This window comes from Gouania willdenowi, chromosome 5, assembly GCF_900634775.1.
Source record: "Gouania willdenowi chromosome 5, fGouWil2.1, whole genome shotgun sequence".
NCBI classification, from domain to species: domain Eukaryota; kingdom Metazoa; phylum Chordata; class Actinopteri; order Blenniiformes; family Gobiesocidae; genus Gouania; species Gouania willdenowi.
In genome coordinates, this window is record NC_041048.1 from 34,967,733 (window position 1) to 34,989,768 (window position 22,036).

General features: G+C 39.8%; 1 protein-coding gene across 10 annotated transcripts in view; it reads right to left on the reverse strand.

Annotated features, from left to right (window-relative positions):
* Positions 1-2,686: 2,686 nt before the first annotated feature.
* Positions 2,687-22,036, reverse strand: part of magi1b (membrane associated guanylate kinase, WW and PDZ domain containing 1b) — a 222,070-nt gene continuing 202,720 nt past the window's right edge. For 8 of the 10 annotated variants that reach the window (XM_028447813.1, XM_028447808.1, XM_028447811.1 and 5 more), the window contains 5 exons: positions 16,643-16,736; positions 13,613-13,703; positions 12,871-13,014; positions 8,036-8,174; positions 2,687-4,131 (listed from right to left, as the gene is read on the reverse strand). In XM_028447813.1, the coding sequence (XP_028303614.1) occupies positions 2,915-4,131; positions 8,036-8,174; positions 12,871-13,014; positions 13,613-13,703; positions 16,643-16,736 (1,685 nt within the window). In that variant the 3' untranslated portion in view covers positions 2,687-2,914. Of the gene's footprint in view, positions 4,132-6,148; positions 6,229-8,035; positions 8,175-12,870; positions 13,015-13,612; positions 13,704-16,642; positions 16,737-22,036 lie in introns of all 10 variants that reach the window. The other 2 variants (XM_028447815.1, XM_028447814.1) reach the window with 1 other exon arrangement.

Here is a 22,036-nt window from a genome sequence, read left to right on the forward strand (position 1 = left end):
CTGCTGGAAAGTGGATTACATCCATTATTTAGAGGCTGCCTCAGTGAGAGAGAGAAGAAAAGCAGCCACGTCTGCAGGATACCAACATTCCCTTTTCTTTTCTTGCTACATATAACACACACACAGAGACAATTACAGAAAAAAAATACCATAGACAATATTTACAAACTTATACATTAAGTGTGTGTGTGTGTGTGTGATATAACATTTATAATAATGGTATTGTGCTATAGAGGGTGAGAGGAGGAGACAATAAGTTAATAATAGTCAAATATGTGGGGGAAAGGTATATATATATATATATACAGAAAATTAAATTGAGAGAAGAGGGAACAAATAATGAAAATAAACAATGACAATATTTTTTTTAAAATTTAAAAAATAAATGAAATCAAAATTGAACTCTAATGGAAGGGGATCAATGATAGTTTCAACCTGGAGCATGTCACCCAGAAAAACTAAGGGGGTCAGTCCAGAATGAGGGGGCCAGCATCCACTTTTCTGTTTAGTGTCCACACCAAGGCAAGAATACCAGTTTGACAAAAGCAAGAATTTTTATTTTCATTTAAAAAAGTGTAGAAATGTATGTCGATCAAACAACTGCAGTTTTTCTTCTAATCTGCATTTTAGATGTGGCCCTCATTAATTTAATACAAGCACAGGAAGCTGGATCCCCAAATGTACCAGTGTCAGATCATTGCATCAAAAGGAACAGAATAAATCCAGAACCATTAAACTGCAGAGAAACTGGGCCAAAAAAGGCTCAGCTATGGAACTGTTTGATTACCATGCTTTATCTCAGTTCTCCATTTCCTCTAATGAGCTCCACTGATTTTCCACAGAGTAATTTCCAATGCACTTTTTTAACATATGGGACTAAATGACTTGTTTGATAAAAAAATAAAAAATAAAATAAAACATGGAAAATTCCTGTACTAGTACAAATTTGGTGTAATAACTATTGTAATATGCCAACATCTGCTTCAGGGTTGGGGTAATTACATTACAGTTTTCAATTACCCATATTCAATTACAATTACATTGAGCAGCCTTTTTCAATTACAATTAAAGTACAATAATTTTTTATCCTCAGAAAGTCAACTACAATTACTTTCTCAATTACAGTTAATCACAATTACAGAACCTGAAATAAATAACCTAATAAAAGTTAACCTTCCTCTTGTGCGTCCCTTATTGGCTCAATAGGGGACTGGTAGTTTTGTGATCAAATAAGAGACAATTCCGATTTCAACTATTTGGGGAGACAACTCAGTAGTTTAGCATCTCTGTGGGATTATTTGCGTACAGAAACCCCATAACCACCAATCCCTAACATTACTCTGAACCAAAAGCTACATTTGAAGTGTCTGAGGATCCATTTTCATCTGGTAGAGATAAGGTGGGCCCATTTTGAGCCGATTTTTCACTTGCGTCTCTTTTTGGGATCGGGCTAAATCTTGTGTTGTGCATTGTGTAGTATACATGAGGTCACGCAAAGCGATTAACACCTCACGACCAGCTCCCGATCAACAATCATATGGTCGTAACAAAATCAAACATGTTTGAAATACTGGTCGCTCCTAGTGAGGGTATCGCACTGATGACGCAGTGCCATGGAACGGCTTACCTCAAACTCTCTCACTGTGCATGCGCGAACACCGTAGGACCGCTTTAGAATAGACAGACCATACTGTCCAGACAGTTCCAGGTCCATCGCATCGCCATCTTTTCTTTTTTAAAGCTCTTTTTGTTTAGATTCGTGAGTGTCTCTCCAATTCCGGGTTCTTCTTCTTCTTCTGTTTTAATGGTGAAGCTTCAGATCCCAACGTGTCGTGTACGGACATACAGTGTGAGCAGTCAGGTCACGTCAGTGTTGGTCCGTATAGTGTGAGAAGATGAATTGTGAGCTGCGCACATTCGGACTGTGCAATTGAGTCGCCCAACATGAGCTGGAGCTGAGTACAACGATTTAACTACACACCTTTATGCCTCTAATCTCTGCGCTGCTGTGCACAATGACGCACCACGATAAATTGTCTTTGATGATGTCACAGAACGTTGGCTGTTAACGTTTCAAACTATTTATATACTGTATCTTACTTCACATCTCGACAGTTCACTTACCCTTGTTTGTCGAGCTACAGAGTAAAGAGAACACATGATCTGAAGTTAACACTCATTAAGGAGGCAGAGCCAAACAACCACTCGCTTGTTCGTTTGATGAATATATTATTTTATTTTAACTTCATCGTCGTCATCATAGTTTAGGTTTTTAATTGTCCCTTCATGTCCCTTTTAAAATCAATACCTCTGAATGTACACATACTGCAAACTGTCAAAAATATACAAACAAATGCAGGCTTGTGCTATTGTCAGGTCAAATGTCTAAAAAACAGTGGCACTGGAAGAAGACAGAGGAGAGAGAGACAGAGAGAGAGAAAAGAGAGAGAGAGGACTGACAAAGAAACATTTAAACTGGTAAAGACATGCACAGCATCATTGTGAACACCAGTAATGGTGGACCCGGTGCACGGTTCCACATGGGTTCTCAGTGTAAAAAGTACATACATTTCATCATTTGACAGTGAGGCACAAATTGCCCAACCACTTATCAAATGAAACCCAAAGTGTTGCTTGTTAATGGAACTGTTAGGCACATCATTATTTTTTGTGGTTTTATATTTTCTGGAAAAAGGTCAGTGTTACTGTAAATGTAGAATGCTTTAACAAAAAACAGGAAACACACAAATAAAAAAAGAACATTCAGCTTCCAAAATATGTAAGTCAACTTCGAATCAACGCTTTATTAGCAACTCTTCATTTTTAGATATTGTGTGTGTGTTGTTGAATCTAGCGTCCATTGGAGTCAGTTCTTGAGGTTGGCGGTGTCTGTGATTGGCTGAGAGTTGTCCAATCAAATGCTCAGGTCTTTGGGATTCTCCTTGTAATGCTTGGGCTCAGGCAGCGTGGGCTTGGTCGAGCGGTGGGTGTTGGACTTGAGCGTGCTGTAGTACTCTTTTACTTTAGCAGCCACAAAGTAATCGTCATCTTCTTCATCCTCAGAGTCGGCTCTTCTTGGGCTCCTGATTGGGGAGATGTCTCGCCCCAGGCTCCGGGCTCGGTACACGGGGGGTTCAGGTGTATTACTACGGCTGAAGTGGTGTCCATGATGGTTGTTCCTTTCTGGAGATCGCCCTCTTAGCAGCGAGCTGTACTTTTTGTAGGCTGATTCCAGTTCAGGGGCACGTTCTCGAGGAAGGGTGGCATCTCTGAAGGCATCTCTCTGGCCTCCAGATGCTAAATCCCTCAGCAGGCTGTTACCCCTGTAAGCTCGATCCATTGAGGAGGCTCTCATTAGCAGGCTGTCATCTTCATATAGACGGTCATCTCTGCGCAATGGTGGAAGTGTTACCTCCTTGTTCTGGCGCTCCAGGGTTTGAGGTTCACGAAGGATGCCGTTCTCAAGAGGGAATCTGGGTTCAGTAGAAACATGAGGCTCCTTCAATGCAGCCTCATCAGCTGTGGGCTTTTCATTATTGCGGTTCAGTCTCTCTGGAGAGCCGTACCGGTAATAGGGGTCTGATGAGTGCGTGTGACGTCTGGGCGAGCGGTGCCGAGAATGATGGTAGGGAGACCTGTGGCGATGTGGTGATCGGTGAGGAGAATGGCGTCGATAAGGAGAGCGATATGGTGAGCGGTGGCGGCGGTGAGGAGAGGGGGAGCGGTGATGACGGTGCCTGTCAGGAGAGCGTCCACGGTAGTGACCACTGTGCTTGCTATCCAGGGTATTTTCCGCACTACGTGACCGACTGTGGCCCTTGTCAGGAGAACGATGGCGGCTACGATGGTGCCCGCTGGAATGGTGGTGGTGGCCGGAGGAATCTTTCTTTTTGTACAACCTGTGTCCATGCGACCTTCTCCCTCTATGCTTGGTGGGAGAATGGCGGCGGTGTTTGGAATGGTGGTGTCTGCCAGTGCCATTAGAGTGACGGTGAGGGTCCTTCTTGCTCCGTGATGCTTCTTGGGGTTCTGGTGGGAAGCTGGCCTCGGATGGTGCGTTGGTTTGAGGCAGAAGGCTCACTTCCTCAGCGTTTTGTAACCCTGCGGCTGGGTTGCCATCGGTGATGCCGTCTGCAACACAATGTGAAATACAGACGAGGGCAGGAGGATCAAACTAGCATCTGAAACAAATCCTTCATGCTTTCAACATTTACTCATGCTAAATCACTCAGAAGAGAAGCTGAGCACATTCTCCAATAAAAGCCATTCGCATGTTAATGCTTGCGAAGACAGCTAGTTGTTAGACAAAATAGGCAATTGTTAGAGTAAACACAACAGAATATACAGCAGTGACACAGTTATGAAGCAGCCAATGCTCAAAAAGATGGGTTACGTACAACAAACAAACCTGTTACTGGGTCTACAAGGAGTCGTCTTTGGAGAAGAATGAGACTTCACCATGTGGCGGGACTGGAAGCTTGTCATGGTCAGTGTAAACACGTAACTGATTGATGAGCCTGCCTTATTGTATCTGTTAGCCATGCTCTTTCATGCTGGTCTTTAATTCTTTGTAAATCACGTACTCAAGGTACAGATACAAAAATGACTAACTCCTATATATACTATAGATTTACTGTTCCATCCCATTATTACCTTTACATTTAAATGACTCTCTAATTGTGGGCCTGATCGAACAGCAACTCACCCAAGGCGGGTCCGTACAGACCAGTAATTAGCCTTTTTGGATTTTTGAATTTGGTTTACCTTTGGAAAGAGTGCAACCCACTGCATAAAAAAAGAAAAAATGATCAACACAACTAAGTGTTTAGTGCCTCTACCTACATGCATGAACAATGTTATATTCTTAGTAAAAAGTTCAGTTCCAATAAGCAGTTTTGACATGTATCACCTAAATATTCCTTCTCAGAGTTAGAATTACAGATATCTCAAACATCCTTCTACCTCAGTGAAACTCATTTTGCCTTGTCAAAACACAATTTTAGACATTTAGAACAAATACTTGTATTAAGTGTTGGTGTGTGCAAATTTTAAATGAAGTCATGTTTCATTTAATTAGCTGTGGCAAATCACTAGCCAACTTGTCAAAGATAAATCTAGTGTCTTGGAAAGCCTTAATGTACTTTTACGAGACAGAGAACTTGGTTTTTGTTTTTAGGCTGTGAAATACAATAAATTCAACAGGGTTACACACAAGCGGTGTCTATGGAACGGCATCAAAACCAAAACGAAACCACATTAACTTTACATTTTCTCACGACAGTTGTTGGAAACCCAACCCAAGTGGAAAATACTGGTAATTGTGCAAAAAAAATGCAGCTCATACTACCAAATATGCTAGTAACAAGCTTAGCTAAATTACGTAGCAAACTGGTAGATGACACAGCTAACACTACATGCTAGTAACAAACTTTGCTAATTATCTTTAGCTAACTGCTAAGACATTACAGCTAGAACACGTTGGTAGTTACAAACTTTAATACTGTAACTATCTTAGCTAGCTAGAGCTTGGGAACTCCAGGGGAGAATATTTGTGTTAAGACAACGCAAATAATACTACATTCTAGTGACAAACTTTGCGAATTATCTTTCGCAAACTGCTAAGACATTGCAGCTAGAACAGGCTGGTAGTTACAAGTTTATAACTGTAACTGTAAATAGATATTTCAAGCTTGGAAACCCCAGTGGAGAACAATTGTCCAAAGACGACGCAGCTAATACTACATGCTAGTAGCAAACATTACTAAATAAGCTTTAATATCGTAACTATCTTAGCTATTTGGAGCTTTGAAAACAAAAGGTTATTATTTTTTTACTTAAAGAAGAACAGAAAGCAGTTCTGTCTCCTGGGAAAGTATGCAGATGCCAACTGTAACCTAAAAGAAAACTATTCAAAGGCATTAGCTTCAGACTTGTTGCAAGGAGGTTAAGCTAATTCAAATCATAAGTGCATTTTGAGCTATGAGATTGGTAGCGGTGACACTAAGGATGAATTTGAGTGAATGAATGTCTATGCATGGATTAAAGCACGGGCATGGGTGAGTGGGAGCCACAGCACACACAGTCAGAATGGAGAAAGACTGACGAGAGAGGCGCGGCAGTCGAGTGACGAGGGAGGACAGTTACAAACCGTGGTCTGATTTGGGAGGACAGAGGTCTCCCCCATCTTGTCATTTCTCATACATGCAGTGAGAAGGGGAGCAACCATCCCTGAAGGAAGACAAGAGCCCAGCATAATACAGGGAGAAAGAAAGATACACACAAAAAAAGAGAAGAGCACAAGAGTTTAGATTGCAAGTTGAGGGGGGAAAAAAGAGAAATGTATTGTCTGTGTTGATTCTTAAATGAAAAAAGTGTTTATTTGATCATTGAGTCATTCAGATAAAGAGACAGTCCAGGAAATTGCCCAAAATCCTTCAGTGGAAACCATCAAATACAGAAAAAGCTCATGGAAACAATTGTGCAAACTCACTCATACAGACGCACAAGATCACCCCGAACACTCAGACACGTTGAGACTAATGGACATAAAAGCAGCAAAGAATGCAACAACCCACCCCCGCCCCCCCATAAAAATAAACCTGAAAGAGAAGTGATACTGGTTCACCCCAAACAGCAAGTGGAGCAGTTTTAGGGCGTGTTCACGCAGGCGAATCCTAGAGCTCGAGGGTACGTTTTCCTGAAAAGTCTGCTTTGTTTGGGCCTACTGTATATGCGAACACGCAAACAAAGTCTAGAGCTGATCGATTGAAATCTCCAGACTCTGGGATTCGCCTGTGTGAAAAGTAATACTGACAAGAGGGTGTCAAAGGCTGTGCCAACTTAAAAAGTACAAAAGATGATCCAAAATACACAAGTTCATGTGATGTCATATATCAGTGTGGGATAAGACTGCACATTCATAGCGCAAAGAAAAGTTACAATGATGATTGTTGGTTTTTTAAGACAGGCAAAATGCATTTCCACTCAAATAAAAAGAAAAAAAACGACTCAAAAATCATCAATCAAAAACTGGTTACGAGAAATGCTCCATAAATATTATGGAAAATAGACAATAAAAGGAAGGGTTGAATTTACACTTTTGACAAGTTCATGCAGCAATAGACTTTTTATCCATTAATATGTGGCTTTGATTCATGGCTTTGTACACTGAACGAAAAATACTTGTAAAAATTTCCTTTCTTGTCACTGTACAAAAAACACTCAGAATTGGAAGGACTTCTGTTTGAATGAGGATGGGTACAGTTCCTCTCTTCACAGCTTTTCCATGACATTTACAGTGGGGTACAGTGGGCGTGGCTTGTCGAGCACACTATTGTGAGATTTTCTTTTCAATGTGGCAAAAAAAAAAGCCTTAGACTTCCTTTATTTCTGGATAAAGTTTTCACATGAAACCTTTAAAGAGTTCAGTAGCTTACATTCACCTTCAATAAATACCATAAATATGTTTGTGTCACATCTTAACCATGTGAGAGGTCCTATTGTTATCATGGATGCAAGCGATCAAGTCTTCCCCACTTCTTAACACTACATTTAAGTTCACTGAGGAGCCCGAGTCACTAGTGCCACTTCTTAGCCACAAAAAGCAGAAAATGCCATGACTCTGAATCTGTCAAACCCTGTAAACAGTTTGTTTTTCACAGGTAACACTGGAATCAAACCCTCCACCTTTGTGTAAAGTCCCAGTGCTTTTGCTCAGATGATGAGTGACAGCAAGATGACATGGAAACTGAGAGCAGGTGGAAGCAGGAGGGAGGGGGTAAGGTTCTGAAACCCCAAAGCCATGTAGTGACCTCCACCACCAAGACCCAAAGCTGGACCACCACCCCCTCCCCGGCCCCTCCCCCTTTCCTGGCAGGCTTGTTCCAGGAATGGGTGAAGGTTCCTTTGGGATGGCAAATCTGGTTCTTTTACAGTTCTACTCCAACCCGCCACCATTTCACCAGGCATGCTCAGACCCCTTTGGCTCAGGGGGTGAAGATGGGGGAGAAGGGAATGTTTTCATAGATTGACCCACCATACTCGGGCACAGAGCCATCACCCCTTTTGAGCACCAGGTGGGCGCGTCGACCGCCGTTCTTGATGAGCTCGATGGCTCGCGCGTGCTTCATGCCTTTGGTGCTCTCGCCGTTGATCTCCAGGATTTCATCACCAACCTGAGGTAAGAAAGAAAAACAGGGGGGTGTAATGAATGAGAGGGAGAGAGGAAGGTGGCAGTGGTGGAGAGAAGAGAATAGAGGGAAAGAGAGAAATAGGAAACGGGTACGAAAGAGAAATGAGGATGAGAAAATGAACAAAGATGACAAAGAATTGAATAGGAAAGAAAAAGAAGTGATGAAAAAGAAAAGGTTAGTAAATAAGGTCAAGAAAAAGACAAGGAAAGGAAAGGAAATAGATTAGTTGAAGTAAAAAGGGAAGGTAAGAGGCAGACAGAAAGGTATGGAAAAAGAAACACAGTCGGGTTCAAAGGGTTAACATTCAAAAGAGATATAAATACAGAGTATAAATGAAGAAGACAAAGAAATGGTAGGCAGAAGAAAAAAAAGTAGGAAGATTGATGGATAGGAAATTGGGGAGGAAGGGAAGAGGAAGGAATTCTTCATTTTATTTACTGAACTATGAAAATATCAGCATTTTTTTTTTTAGATATCTTTTCCGGTTAGATAACCAACGCAAACAGCGCTGTTGCTTAAAGTCCCTGGTCACAAGTGTACAACAGAGGTGTAGTGCGTACACACACTTGGGGTTGAACAGACTAGTCGACTTTAGTGTTGTCTCGCGACTCTGTCGACGTGACGTTGATTAGTCGCAGTACCTGATTTTGGCCCAAGATGGTGGCGCAAAACAGCAAACGAGGGTTCTAGTACCCCTGCACGGCAAGGCAGCACAACATCAAGCGTTTCTCCTCAAACTGCAGCTGGTAGGCAGATACTACGGCTACTACACATGCTAATGTTAGCTGTAGTGGGAACATGTTTGTGTATTAAGCAGATCTGGAAAACATCAGCAGCGCAGGACGAAGGCTCCGTTAGCGGGGAAAGACCGCTGTTGTGCCAAAATCTGTGACCCGAAAAAAATATGTGACCGGACGTGGCGACAATTCCAACCCCAGTGACATTTACTCCCCCTGTGACCCGAAAAAATCTGCACCTCTCAGCGGTAGAGAAGAGGAGTTATTTACTCCCCCTTAAACATGACGCTCTGGTGGGTGAAGTAAATGCAGACTGGAGAAGAATGATAAACGTGTTTAAGGGGGAGTAAATGTCCGCAGAGAAGCCGCAGGGGTTGGAACTGTCGCCACAGATTTTATCTGGTCACAGATTTTGGCACAACATCGGCACTCGGCTCAGCTTCGGGTCTTGGTGACGTCATCGACTAGTCGACGTCAACTCAACTAGTCTGCACATAAAGTCGAGCTTCAAAATTATGTAGTCATTCAACCCCTCGCACACACACACTTCTGTGTCCACCAACCCGCTGAAATGGACAGAAACGTCTGGCATTAAAGTGAAAATATAAGGGAGTTCCTCGCTCCGCTCTTTCATCAAACCCCCCTTTCACCGAATAAACTGTACAAGCTCCTCGGCACACACAATTTTTATGATAAACAGGATTAGAACCAACTAAGCCCTGGCACAAGCATCGAACAAAAATTTGGCTCTTTTGGTCAAAAAGTGGTAACCGAGAGACGTTGACAGCAGATGCTAACTCTGCTTTCAGAGCCGGTAGACTGGGGAAGCAGACCTTGCGCTAAGCTATAAATAATTTCATTTTCACCAATGTGCACAAATGCTGCACAAATACATAAAGCTGTTTTTTATTTGGGCATTATTAAAAAAAAACACTACATAAACATTGAGGGTTTTCATGTTGAGGAAACATTTGGATGTTGGTTTGAAATATTTGCTAAAGTTTGTTATTTTTAGAGAAATAAATATGGTTTGGCTGGAACATTTTGAGATTTTATTATTTACCATTCATTACCACACAAAAGTACAAATAAATGGAACAGTTGAGTACTGATACCGATTCACAGATATTAGTATTAGTTCAAATGTGAAAGGTACCCCTCCCTAAGCGCTACTAGATTTGGTTTACTAGTGTGTAAGTACACTTTACTGGTGAAGCAAATGTGTCAATAGTAAGCATTATCTGCTAAAGAAAAAAGTGTGGGGGGGAGGAGACAGCAAATTTAAGCTTGCTTAAAATGTTACAGCCAATCAGGGAGCTGGATTTGGTAACAATCCCTCCTACTTCATTGGCATCAGGTCTACTTGTACAACTAGTGAATCTTTTGGCTTTACTAGCACCACTAGTTTTTGTGAACTAGTAGATCTTAAAACAAAATCATCTACTATTGGACAATTTTGTGTTATTAGTAGTACTAGTAATGCTTTCAGGTTTTACTAGTTACTGATCGACGTAAACTATGTTACTAGTTTCCATTAAAGGGTGTGAATCGACGTTTTTATGTTTTTTTCTTGATCTTTTTCATCCACTGATCATTTTTCAGGCAGCGTATGAATTTCCTGCTATCACCTTTTCCAGCCTCATGGAGCCACTGCTATTAATAACTCCTTTAATATGGTGTGCAAACACAAATGGCTCTATTCATATATGGAGGTCCTAATGTAGTCATGTATGCATGCACCCTCCCTAACTGTTGCATATTAATACACAAATATGAAAATCTCTCCACAGCCTTCACCCAGCAGCAATGCAATGCAAACACAGCCCAACAGTACAGTAGGCTGTGCCTTTGTGTGGTTATTAATGTTGCTCCATGACTGAAACAGTGGCACTAATAAAATCCCCTTTCAATTATTTACTGTGAAAGTCATTCCCTAAACGCCCATTGGCTGTCGGCAGCTAAGCTTGATGACTCTGCAGTGTTTGAATATGAGCAGCCGATCCTCACTGAGGCCACTGTTATAAGCACAGTTTGCAGTGAGAGAAATGGGAGGGAGCGATAAACACATGCGGTTAAAGTGATCGATCTCTGTAAGCTGCAAAGTGAGGAGTCTTGTAACAAATCACAAGCTGAAACTGCTTCCTCCTACAGTTTATGTCCCAACAGATACAGACCTCTGTACTTGTCCTCATCACCGTGTCTGAAGCAGAGATTTTCGTTCAGGAGAATCCCCTGTGCATTTTATTACAAAAACAAGGCCCCGTTTCTCACCAGTGCATTTGAATTCTTCAGGGGATTTTGAAACATAAAAACCTGAAACTACATGGTGGGTTACAGAAAGGACAGAACGAAGCTCACTGAGAACGAGCTGCATATCCACCACAAACTGCTTTTGAACAGGCACTGTTCACAACACTCTCAATGATCTATATTTCATCTACAACAGCCCTGATGCTGCCCCTTTCATTTTCTCATCTCATAATACACAAGAACATCTCATTTCATGCAACATGGTGTTCTGTACCACAAACAAACAGAGGCAGGGCTAACAACATACAAAGCACACCCCATACTCCCCCAACGTTGTAAACTTAGAGAAAACACTGGATGATTCATCTTCATCGTCTTTTAGATGCAAAAATATTCTATAACATTTCTAATGTTACTTTTAGCGTTCCATTTTTCTTTGCTTCACATTATTAGATAGAGTAAGTTGTAACTGTAACTGTAACTGCTATAAATGTTAAAGAGTAACTAAACCTTCAGGTTTGGCTTAAAATTACCAAAAATTCATTGATTATGGGAGGGGCTCCAGGAGCAGTTAAGACACACCCAGTCTCCAAAGAACAATCAATGCGATGCTAGTTACCTACTATACATTGCTTGCAGAGTCAAAGGGGGCTAGTTTTTATCGGAGGGGCGGAGCCAACAGTGCTGGTTCGTGATGAATGTTGATGTTTTTAAGACAAAGCTAAAAACCCATTTGTACACTGTTACATCCTAAAATTAATGTTTTCATGTATGTAATTCATATTGTTATTGTTTTTGTTTAATGGATTTTTTATTTGATGTACAGTGATTGATGTACAGTACTTTGATTAAAAGCGCTCTACAAATACAATTCATATTATTATTATTAATATTATTATTATTTCAGGGCCAGAATTGAAATAAAGACAAAAAAAATGAGTGAATTGCTTTTTCCGTTTCAGAACTTGAATTTTGTTTTTTCCTTCCATTTTTCGCAATCACAGAAAATTGGAGCCTAGATCAGGGGTCACCAACACTAACACACCAAGGGGGTGTTGCACATAAGTGGGATAAATACACCCAGGATAAAGGAGAATGTGTGGTTAGACAAAGTGTGGTCGGCAGTATCTTGGATAAAACAGTCTATGGGCTAGAGGAGCAGCCGCCACCACCACTCTTCTCCCCGTCACCAACGCTGCAAGGCGGGTCCGCTGCGAGGAGAGGAGGGCGGCGGTGGCGGCTGCTCCTTCAGCCCGTAGACTGTCGCCGTGGCGCGAGCCCAGCCCTTAGAGCCAATCCGTATCCTTAAGTTACGGGTCAACTACTGTCTGCATACACAATCAAAAGACAAAGGAGGCTGGCCCCACTGAATGTTTGTTGATTTTTGCAACATTGCTGCTGCGCTTGTGGCCACTGGGGGCGCTTGACGTGAAAGTTACCAGTCTAGCGCCCCTAGTGGCCAAAAGTTCCACAATGTGCCTTTAAGTCACTGGTAACCTTTCTTATTATTTTAACTTCTAATTAAAGTGAAATCGTTAAACATTTAGTATTTGAGAAGTGCTTTTCTAACTGGTAGCCCTTCAGACTATTCAGTATTTTTAAAACAAATTACATGAATGAACAGCTTTGTGGTTTGGGAATTCTTACAGATGTAAATAAAAAAAAAAAAAAAGAGTGTAAACTTTCCGTACCCTCATCTTTCCATTCCGTACAGCCGCTCCGTCCTCAGCCAGCCTCAGCACGTACAGGTCCATGTTGTACTCTCGGCCTCCTCGCAGACTGAAGCCAAACCCTTTGCTGTCACGCTCGAGGTCGACCGAGTAGAATTCAGAGTCCTGATGGACACGAACCACAAGTAGCCATTAAAAGAAGGACGGAGAGAGACGCATTTGGATCAAAGTCACTTTGAAGAGTAAGATTTCAGAAGCGTGTGCGACGTGTGCGTGTGTCTGCCAGTGTGTGCGTGTCTGTGTGTGTTTGTGCGTGTCTGTGTGTGTTTGTGCGTCCAGGCGTGGACGTGTTCAAGTGGAAGAACGCTGAATAATTGAAGGTTTGGGTAAGAAACTGAGACGCAGACACTGTGGACAGCACAAGGACAGACAGACAGAGACAGACAGACAGACAGACAGACAGACAGACAGACAGACAGAGTCCTAATCTCCTCTGCTCAAAGATCAATGCTATCTGTGAGCGGAATCTCCACAGCAGCACATTAATTCAGCCGTGAACATGATGGACTCCTCTGAAAACAAACAAGCTTTTCTTAATGTGCAGCCTGAGATAATGCCAACGGGTGATAAATAAATACAAGTGAACTTGAGTTGCCCTTAGAGCCGGCGCGTTGGCTGGAGTCCTGGAATGACTCGGCGGGGACGCAGGTTTGATGCTGGAGTAGCGATGTGGAGACAGGAGAGGAGGTGTGTGTGAGCTCACCTGAGCAGAGCCGGGCTGTGTGGGGGGCTGTGGGGGAGGGCCTTGTTGGGGCATGAATTCAAAAGATTCCTGTTTTGGCTTCGTGTTGGTTCTAAAATATAGAAACAGAGACAGACAGACAGACAGACAGTCGTCAGTGAGCAGAACAATAACAGACAGACGGTACATTGTTATCTCAACGTCACGATCAGCGTTAAGGTCAATCATAACTGTAATTGCGTAACTGATAATGAATTAGACGTATGATGTAATTGAAAAAATCTGTTGCTGTAATAATTGAATTGTAATTGGAAATTCTATAAAAACTGTCAATTACAAACTAATTAAACAAACCTGTGGAACCGTGTTACAGTTCTATGGTTTACATATACGTAGTTTAATGTTTTTCAAACTTTTTTGAGCAAAGGTACATCTTTTCATTGAAACAACCCCAAAGCACACCACCAACCGGAAATGTTAAAAACTGAAATTTCGGAGTCTACATTAACAATATTCAGTCATTCTTATCAAAGTGTTTTGAATTGGAATCAAATAAACACAAAGAAAAAGGTTTTTAGGATCTTTCATATTTCTTCTTTTGAATAAAAAGTGCAAATAACAATCTACAGTCATCCTTATACATGTTTTTAATAGGAATGAAATGAAAAAGTACAATTAACAATATGTATCTTATATTAATGTAATATTTAAATATATTATTATTATTATCATTATTTAATATGAATATATAATATATATATATATATATATATATATATAATTAAGTTTTTTCTGTTAAACGTTAAGAGTGTCAGATTTTATTTCAAGGCTGTTATTTGTAGAATGAACCGAATCTAGTTTATTCACATGAACGATGAAAAGTCAGTGTGTCGTTCTTTTTCATTATTTGATGAATGAAACAGTGGTTGAAAAACCCTGACGTATTTAACAATTATGAAAAAATATGTTTCATATCAACTTTTCCCACTCCCTGTCAGTTCTCATGAGGATCATCTTAAAAGGCTCAGACATCCAAACCAAAAATATTAATACCAATATTTTCCTGAATAAAGATGCCGAACAAGGTAACCAAGAGATGAAAAACAAATTCGATGATAGATCATATTTTTTAGTGTATTTTACAGCTGATTTAAGACTTGAGTCAAAACTGACCCGTTATCAAAAACAGATGCTAATAGAAAGCTAAGCTAAGTTTTATGAGGTCATTTATTAAAGGCTCAGTAATTGTGATTAATTGCAATTGAACTTTAGTAATTTAGAATGTAATTGTAATTGACTTTCAGGGGAAAAATAATCATTTTAATTTTAATTGTAATTAGAAAAAAATGCCGGTCACCGTCATCATAATTGAGTTGTAATTGAACATGGATAATTGAAGATGTAATGAAATGTAATTGACCCCTACCCTGGACTGACAGTCATTTTCAAAAAAATCAGATAAAAAAAAATTGTTTAAGCCTCAAAGATCAATAAATCAAAAAATACATGTAAACATTTGTTTTGATCTCCACTGTAGGTGAACACTTATCAACTTTTCATACATTGCATTGTGGGATGTGGAGTCCCATGAATGGAGGCATTAAAAAAGACTTAAAAACATAAATACAGCTGAGAAATAAGAAGATCCTACTCAACTGTTGTATAACACATAGAACAGGGGTGTCAAACTCATTTTAGTTCAGGGCCCAAAAACAAAACAGGTCGGCCACAGGTTCTGGGTGGGAAAAGAGAATATTTCCAACATTACGGTGCCCTTGTTTTCACCTCCACACAAAACGTATGTATAGAGTACGTAATGCACCACCATTATCCCAGCAATAAATGACAGATATCAGTCACTGCAGGACATTCACTTCAAAATCCCTTGATTTTGTTATCAATTTTTGTGTAAAAAATTGCTGTATTTTAGAAGAAATTGAGAGATCTTTTAAAAATTTGCAGTGAAAAATGAGTGCAGTCATGTGATAGAGGCATGGGGAAACATTGCAAATATTGTGGAGTTTCATTGATTTTGAAGGGACTGACAAATCTAGAACTGAATTATTTGGTAATTTATAGAATAATAATTTTTACTTTCTCCTATGGGCCACATTTGATGCTCTAAAGCAGCCCGCGAACCCCAAAATAAAGAGATCAGGGAGACCCACTGTTGTACCTGAAGGTGGTTAAATACAGACATGAACATTCCAGAACAGCTACTGTTTCCAGGAAGTTTATTAATAACGAATAAAATAAGCTAAAAGTTACAAAAAACAGTGGAAAAGGTGGTGAAATGGGATTTATTGGATTTTAAAAACCAGAGAAATTGGTTAAAGTTAAATTAGAGTGGTCAAAAAAGGACAGGAAAAGGTGGTAAAAAGGGTTCAAAGTTTCAATATTGGCTTAAAAGTGGCAGAAAAAAAGTAGGAAAATTGGTTTGAACTGGCAAATAATGGGCATGAATAATCATGATTGTGTTAAATTGGCAAACATAAGCATGAAGTATGATGAAAAGAGGTTAAAAGTGACACTAATGGGTCAACATATGCAACATTAGGTGGGAAAAGTGGTGAAAGGGGTTAATGAGTGCCTAAAAAATCTTCAAAGTGGAAAAAATGTGCAGAAAAGTTATTGAAATTTGATAGAAAAGTGGCAGAAATGGGAGAAATGTAGCAAAGATGCATTAAAAGGAACTAAATTTTTTTTTCTAGTTTCTTGAAAGCATCTGGCGACCCCCTCTCAGTGTCTCGCTACCCAAAATGGGATCCTGCTCCCAAGGTTGAGAACCCCTGCTCTAATAAAGGGAAGGATTTGGCCCCTGGGCTTTGTGTTTGACACGTGATATAGAAAAAGATTAGAATAGAATAGAATATTAGTAGATAAAACACTGCCCAGACACATCACTTAGTACATAAATTAAAATAAAGAGTACGACAGAATGATCTATGGTACAAACACAAACCAAATGCTAAAGCGCAATTTCATTTTTCATGTAAACAAAAGCAAAACAATGTTGTGTGTGTGTGTGCGGTTTCCCAGCGCGCTCATTACCTGGCCTCAGGTGCAGCTTGTTGCTGCGCGGTGTGGGTGGTGGTAATGGTGGCAATCTTTTCTGCGTTGGTCAGCAAAGATGCATTTGATGACTCTGAGGAAAGTGGGAAAAAAAAAAAAAAAAGAGTGTCAGTGTGTTATGATTAAAAGGAAGCTGGTCACGTTTAATAAGTAAATCTACGTAAATCAATACAAAGAAATAGATAAATAACGTGAGAATAAGTGTTAAATATGTCCAGGAAGCTCACTGCCATTCTGCAGCTTTCAACCACAACCAATGGGGAGACGAACACGCCCCCTGGCTTCCACAGCAGTTTGTGCCCTCAATCATTTCATCAAGGTACGCTTGCCTTGCTTTTTTTCTGACCTCGATCTATTTCACAGCTTTATTAGACAGAGAAATGATTTAGCCTTTAGCGACACAGAAGCTGGAGATACTTTTTTCCTCTTTATAAGCTTTGATTTCATGATTGCATTGAGAGCGTAGAACGAAGATGGGCAACTTTAATCACAGCGGGGGCCACGTTATAAACATTCATGTCAGCATTTAGAATAATGAGCATTAATACTGACAAAACTAATCTTTTGTTGGTATTTGTTGTTGTTTTGTGTATTTTTGCAGTGTTTGTGTATATAATTGTTGTTTTGTGTTTCATTTTTCATTTTCTGTGTTTGCTTTGGATATGTGTGTTACAATGGATCTTTAAACTTTCATTATTATATGTCCTCTTCTTTTTATCGCCTGTACTTTGTCTGAGTTTTCTGTAAAGCGCTCTATGAAGAAAGGATATCATTGTTATCATTTTTTTGTGTATTTTAGTTGTTTTATACATTTCTTTGTCATTTTTGTGTATTTTTTGAGTAATTTTGATTAGTTGTCTTTGAAATATTTGTGTCATTTTGTGTTATACAGTCTTTTTATGCATCTACTTTTGGTTTTTGTGTGTATTTTTGGAGTGTTTGTGTGTATTTTTGCTGTTTTGTATTTTATTTTTAATTTTGTGTGTATTTGTTTTGGATTTCATTTTTTTTTCGAGTCCTTTGTGTATTTTTGTTTGTATGTTTTTAAATCATTTTGTGTATTTTTCTTGTCATTTATGTTTTCCTCTACTTTTGTCTTTTTGTTGTTGTTTGTGTTATGAGTCAAAATGTGTATTTTGTGTATGTGTATTGGAGCCAATTTTTGTGCTTGTTGTCGTATTGTGTATTTCTCTCGTTTTGTGTATTTCTGTTGTCCTTTTCTGTGTTTTTAAATAATTTTGTGTCTTTTTTTGTTATTTAATATGTTTTTTCTCCAATGTTGTGTCTTTTTGTTGTTGCTTTTTGTGTTATGAGTCATGTATATTTCAGTTGTTGATTTTTGTGTTTTTTTGGAGTCATTTTGTGTATGTTTGTTGTCTTATTGTGTATTTTCCTCTCATTTAGTGGGCTGCCAGTTACCAATGTCTGGCCTAGACCGTCTCTCTGATTGTGTTAGGTTTGAGAGACTACATACTGGTTTCCAACGAGCACAGTGACAATATTTTCTATTGTGTGTTCAACATTCTCGTCTTTTCCCCTCTTTCATAAAGGAATCTGTCCTCAGAGTGATAATCTAATCACTCCCACCTCTCTGCAGCGAGCCCTGATTCTAATATTCTCTTTTCGGACTCTGCCTCTCGCTATTCATCACACGGAGCGTCCCTCGCCGCACCTTTTCATCCCATACCTCCACCACCAGCTTAACTCTTCTATTGCGTGTTACCTCGAGGGGCCGTGGGTCACGGACATGGACTTTAGGCTTTGCAATAAAGGATTCTCTCACACGCAGAGGTGAAAATAACAGATTACAAGTACTCACGTTGCTTTTATGGGTAGCTGTACTTTTTTTTTTATTTCTAAATCAGTCGTTTTACTTAAGTACATTTTAAAAGAAGTTAAGTAATTCATCACATTTCAAAACCCAACCGTTACTGAGTAAATTATTATTTTTTGTTTTAAAATGATCAACTGACATTGTGAAAAGACAACTATCAAATGCATCACGTCACAGACGACCAATCAGATTAAACTCAATGCACCGCGCCAAAACAGCATTGAATGGAGGTTATTTTTCTCAGTTTTAGAGTTTATAGATGTTTCTATATTTCAAATTTGAATTGAATTCATTGGTGTCATTTTATTTTAAAAATAATTGTAAATTTTGACACCTTTTATTTTATACAGATTTAAAGATGAGATGTTTACTGTATGCAAGGGAACCATGGCAAGATTTATTATAATAAACATGGGGTGAAAGACACTAGTAACTTTTACTTTGAGTACTATTTCATTGAGCTACTTTTTACTTGTACTTGAGTATTTTATTTATGACTTACTTGTACTTGAGTACAATTTCAAGTAACGGTACTTCTACTTGAGTAGAAATTATCAGTACTCTATTATCTTATCACTAGGTTTTTTTATTTTTTTTGCTTGAACCACAAATATGTTACTACCTCTCCACAATGTTACATATGTATAAATGAGTGCCATGCAAGTTTCTTTTTTTTTTTTTAACTAAAGATATTCAGTTTGTCAAGCACTCAAAAATCAACACCACATTTAGTTCTTTAACGTCTTGTGAGTTTACGCTACAGATGTTGGGAGAAAAGTGTTGTGTATTTTGAATAAGATGACCAATTTGAGTGTGAAACAATGCATTATACAAAGTATGGCATGACTTACTTGTACTTGTACTTGTACATGAGTGCAAGTTCAATGAATTAACAGTACTTTTATACTTGAGTAGGATATATCAGTGATCTTAATGAGGTGTGAGTGTGTGCTGCAGAAACATAAGCACCAGTGCAGGTATTAACTGTGCATGAATTACTGCTGCAGTGAGAAGATCGACGCTTTGACGCTCGCTGGTATGAAACTCTATCTCTGTGCCTCCACATGGGAAAAGGATGAGCTCAAAGAAGCTGAACCTGGTCCCCCCCCCCCCCCACCACCCCGCCCCACCTACCTAAGCTCCTCCAACAGTATTTACTCACATGAAAAGCAGCTCTGAAATATGCAAAAAAAAAAAAAATAAAAAATGTGAGTGAGAGACTATCAACCATTTGTAGACAGACGGAGAGAGAACAGTCACAAACCGGAGACACGAGCAATAATCTCTCCCTGACGCTCTCGCTGTCGACATGTCAGTCAGTCGAGCGTCTGGTTGACACTTCCACATAAACACAAAAACACAACTTTTGGGTAAGACGTGCGCAGTCATTCCTCTGATGTCTCCTCTCTGTCTCCTGCAGCAAACAAATCTCTCCAGTTTCTACAAGGTTGGCATCGCCACATGCACGTGCGCACACACACACACACTTAATTGAACAACACTAGTGAATGGTAAAAATGGTAAATGGACTTGATTTTATATAGCGCTTTATCACCACACTGAAGCAGTCTCAAAGCGCTTTACATATCAGCTCATTCACCCAATCACTCTCACATTCACACACCAGTGGGACAGGACTGCCATGCAAGGCGCTAGTCGACCACTGGGAGCAACTTAGGGTTCAGTGTCTTGCCCAAGGACACTTCGACACATAGTCAGGTACTGGGATCGAACCCCCAACCTCTCGATCAGAAGACGACCCACTACCACCTGAGCCACGGTCGCCCGTAGTGAAGCATCCGTCAGCACAATGTTGGGGGAACTCAGCTTTATACACACACAATGGGCACCAAGTTATCTTGAAAACCACTTTGACAGTAAATACACACTCAGAGAGACAAAGGAAGCTCTGCAACTCTCCATCTATAGCAATCACACACAGACACACACAGCAAATTACTCTTTCAAAAGTACAGGAATGCTGAAGGCCAGGCTGCAACCCAGGAAAATCCCAGGAAGGCACATCTGTCACCACTGCAGAGGTGGTCCAGTCACATTGTAAGAGAAAAAACCCTGGCAAGTAGAGGGAGAACATGGATGTGGCCTGGCCAGAGGAGGCATCGACTGATGATTGTAAAAATACATTCACTAAATTGGGAGGCAGGCTGTTTAAGATGCAAGGAAACTATTGTTATCCTGCTTCTTCATCTTCTTCCAAAAAAATCTTACTTCCCACGCACAATAAATCACTAAATTCTACATGAAGGTCCAGTCCCACGCCATGTTGTTTCAGCTGCCAAAACAGGCCAATCGTCCTAAAAGTGGTGCTACAGCAAGCCTCTACGATTCAACAAATCAACCCTATGTGCTATAGATGTGCAACTTTCGCCAAAATGTAGCCACAACACAGAGGAACATCTCTCTATAAAAGCAAGGAATCTCTGTCTGTCTCTGTGTCTGTCTGTCCGTGAGTGTGTGTGTGTGTCTGTCTGTTCCTTAAATAATTCTGCAGATCAGGATCAGACTGACCTGAGAGTTTCAACATGGCTGCTGCTTGGTTCAAGGGTGTGCAACGTCGGAGTGGTTTGGGCGCCCCACCCCCACACCCCACCTCCTGAGTTGACGTACTCAGTGATGATGTCATCAGTTAGAACATTGGAACATTGGTCCTACCTACTACAGTGATGATGTCATCATTCCTACCTCTACAGGGATGATGTCATCAGTCCTACCCCTACAGTGAATTCATCAGTCCTACCTACACAGTGATGTCATCAGTTTCACTTCTACAGTGATGATGTCATCCCTATGTTTCAATGTTCTAATATACTTACAATACATACTTCCTATGGGCACTGCACTACTTTACCAAATTCAAATTACGAAGTCCATCACTCTGTTTTTCCAAAAGCTGTCAAACTTATTAATCTCCTCCCACAATTTTGCCTAATTGATACCAGACTCTCCAACACAAATGATTCACACATATTTTTAATTGGTCAAAAATGCATCAAAATGTTTGACTGTAAACAATGATGTAAACATATACTTGCAAATTCCAGCTAAATACATTTTCCATGTTTATTTAAACAATCTTAGTAGATGTCTTTGTGGATGATGTTTTGAAAATATCAGAATTTTATCTCAAAATCTAAATGTTTTAAAACATTCTGAATTTCGCTCTTGTGCAAAAATTTGGAGTCGATGCAGAAATGAATTATGGATTAAATTAAGATGATGACCGTTCCCACTGAAGTATACTCCCAAGTTTCCCAAGATGCATTTCGAACCTACAACGACAAAAACCTGAATCACACTGAGGCTAAATATCTCTGTTGATTCTCCACCTTTGAAAGTTCTGAAAACATTTTAAGTGAGAAAATGACCAAGTAAAATATCAACATGTGCTCATTTGATCCATAAAACTCACAGAAACACATTTAATGCCGACATTTTGGAGATTTTCAGACACCCTCCATTGTGTTACTGACAAAACTTCTGGTTAACTTCAAAACAAGAGCCCTGTTTAAAAAAGAGTT